The 2,945-nt window shown below is 35.9% G+C and overlaps 1 protein-coding gene across 1 annotated transcript; it reads left to right on the top strand.

Annotated features, from left to right (window-relative positions):
* LOC306899990 (C-signal) lies at window positions 1-2,433 on the top strand. Its single transcript, XM_079466623.1, has 6 exons — window positions 1-457; window positions 805-859; window positions 1,012-1,199; window positions 1,597-1,761; window positions 1,846-1,956; window positions 2,070-2,433. The coding sequence occupies exons 1-6, from the start codon at window positions 311-313 to the stop codon at window positions 2,181-2,183; spliced, it is 780 nt and encodes a 259-aa protein (XP_079322749.1). The 5' UTR covers window positions 1-310; the 3' UTR covers window positions 2,184-2,433.
* The last annotated feature ends 512 nt before the right edge of the window (window positions 2,434-2,945 follow it).

The following is a 2,945-nucleotide window of genomic DNA, read 5'->3' as shown; positions in this document are numbered from 1 at the left end:
GTATAACCGATTATGTTAACAGAAATATTTCTTCATTTGTAAGCTGCATTGCTCATTTGTAAGAAACTTTGGATACAAACCCTGCTATGTGATAGATGTATATGTAAATGTAATGCAAATACATTGTAGCCTGGGAGGGAAGTTGTGGCATGAAGTAAACGTTCACAGACCTTCAAAGAGTTAAAAGACTGATTACTCCATAACAACCATTAACTCCCACACGTCATGCATACACACTTACATACATGCACATGCATTCCATTAGAGATAGGGTGTAGTGGCAGGTCACAGACTGAGTCTCTGGCTGAAAATGGCATGTAGAATATGTCACAGTGTTCTGGTGACTGGATCAAACCGAGGAATTGGACTTGAGTTTGTTCGCCAGTTGGTTGATTCACCTTTGGGTCCAGATAAGATATTTGCTGGTTGTAGAGACCCAAACGGACCAAGAGCAAAGGTAAGAATCAAAGAACGTCAAACATGTTGTTTATATACTGTTTATAGTAAAGTTTCATTTTAATTTTATGTATTTGATATGCCCACAATGATAAATATTAATGGAATAGATGTTGAATGAGATCGTATTGACATTTGTGAACCTTGAAATGTTTTAGTTTTACAAAGAAAACACAGATGACTCACTGTCACAATGCCTAACTAGTTGGACAACTCTGCCTTTACTGTTCCTGTACTGTAGATTAATGCTGAATTATGAAACATAGATGTGTCTGTAAAATGTGTTATTCAGTAAGTATTGTTTTACATTCATACAGCCTTCTGAGAAGCATTTCCAATCTGTTTCAGGAACTGCAGGAACTAGCTCAGAAGCATCCAGATGTGATAACAATTGTCCAACTTGGTGAGAAACTCACAACCACATTAAATAGTTTATGACAAATTATTTTAATTCATAAATGATTTAACATGTATTCAATACAGAATTGAATTGAATATGAATATATATTTTTTTATGGTCTGTTATTAAAGAAATGTTCTTTTTAATTTCTTAAGACATTGGTATTCCGGCTAGTATTACAGAGGCCTCAAAGCTGGTGGAAGCGAAGGTGCAGGACAAAGGCTTGAATCTGATCATCAACAATGTGGGTGTGAATATACCAGGATCACTTGCAGACACAGGAAAAAGTACGATGGTCGACGTGTATACAACTAATGTTGTAGGACCCATGATCGTCGCAAAGGTGGGTGCACCGTCAAAGACCCCATTTACATTCTTAATAAACATTTGGAATATTGCTGTTAGAACATATTAGTAAAAAGTCTTGCATGCTCTAAAATGGGATTCTTAAATAGTAAACTTTTTGACTTCAATTTTTGACTAAAACTGGTCACGGGAGTCAAGTTTATGCATGGATGTCCAAGAAACTGTATATTTAAATGATTAAATATCGTGTTGTCAAAGCTCTTTTTAATACTTTATATTTATTAGATATTTGCAAAATCCAGTGACAAACATAAAGGCTGACTAATACTGATGATTTATGTAAATAAGAAATATGGAGATACAAGGTTTCTACAAGACAGCAGTGTCGTATTAGTATAAATATATTTCTTTCAATAACAAGATTTATTTTTCAGGATTTCCGCCCTCTCCTATGTAAGGCTACGGCTCAATTTCCTCATCAAACAAGCATGTCTTGCAAAAAATCAGCTATCATCAATGTCTCCACACTGCTGTCTTCCATCACCATGTGCCCTGAAAATTTCTCCCGGGCTCCAATGTACCCCTACCGAGTTAGCAAGGTACCCCTGTTCTCTTATCTAGTTGCTGACATTTCTTCATTTAGTACACAAACAGTCGTATTGAATTCCTTCATCTCACCCCAGGCTGCACTAAACATGTTAACACGCTGCTTGGCAGAGGATTTAAAAAATGATGGCATACTTGTTATGGCCCTCCATCCAGGATGGGTTCAAACAGAGATGGGAGGTTCAGAGGTAAAACCTAAAGCATAACCTGTCCTTTAAATTGTACTTTTTGCTTGTTTTCACAGTTCCCCTTTGGTTTACATTCACTCATCACATTTGTCATTTTCTCATGTCAACCACAGGCTCCCCTGACAGCAGCCGATAGTGTCAGAGGCATGCTGGGAGTCATGAAAAACCTCACAGAGAAAGACACTGGAACTCTTTTAGATTGGGAAGGCATTAGCATCCCATGGTGATTACTCAACTCATGTGTCAGTTATCCCGTGTTTAACATACTTTAACATTGTTGTCTGTCTGTGGTTGTCTAATATCTGAGGCATATCTTTCTGCAACAAATAGCATTTATACTATACACGATGTAATATGATCACAGAAGTATGTAACAGTAATTCTGAATGTGTAATGCATCTGAAGTCATCACATTATACTGTGTGTTATGTAAAAGATTTAAAAAAAACTTAATAAAAGCAGCTTTATTTCACCCTCATTTATATTTGTGTTACAGAATGCACACACTGCCACAATGCATTTATTATGATAAAAGATGCAAAAAAGAATGTGAAATAAAGAAGGAAATATAAGGTGAAAATGATGCCCAACATACATAACCATTAGAAATAACCTTATACAATTATAGTGTCCATTAAAATGCCAAAGCATTTGCCAATATAACCATTAACATCGATTAGAATTTAGTTAGAAATTGGGTTATAGATGAGGTAAAGATTTAAATGTTTGTTTGACAGGAAAAAATTGAGATCCACTGAAACATCACAGTGATGATTTTTTGGTCTTTATTTTGTTATTGATTGACATATTTATTATGATTTAGTTATTTTGTTACAAGTTGCGTAGACCAGGGGCGATTTTAGGGTCAGAGGTTTAGGGGTGCTGAGCACCCAATGAGCCCCACTGCAAAGCCCCCCCCCCCCTCTTTTCACACAAAACAAAAAATGTGTCTATTGAAAAATAACTTAATCATTTCAACATTGATTCAA

Source organism: Barbatula barbatula (genome assembly GCF_947034865.1).
Source record: "Barbatula barbatula genome assembly, chromosome: 10".
In the NCBI taxonomy this organism is placed as follows: domain Eukaryota; kingdom Metazoa; phylum Chordata; class Actinopteri; order Cypriniformes; family Nemacheilidae; genus Barbatula; species Barbatula barbatula.
This window is presented reverse-complemented; position numbering and strand designations above follow the sequence as displayed.

Coding starts and splice junctions, on each gene's coding strand:
- LOC306899990 (XM_079466623.1), top strand. CDS start 311: ATGGCATGTAGAATATGTCACAGTGTTCTGGTGACTGGATCAAACCGA. Junction 860..1,011: donor GATAACAATTGTCCAACTTG/GTGAGAAACTCA, acceptor TAATTTCTTAAG/ACATTGGTATTCCGGCTAGT. Junction 1,762..1,845: donor ACCCCTACCGAGTTAGCAAG/GTACCCCTGTTC, acceptor ATCTCACCCCAG/GCTGCACTAAACATGTTAAC.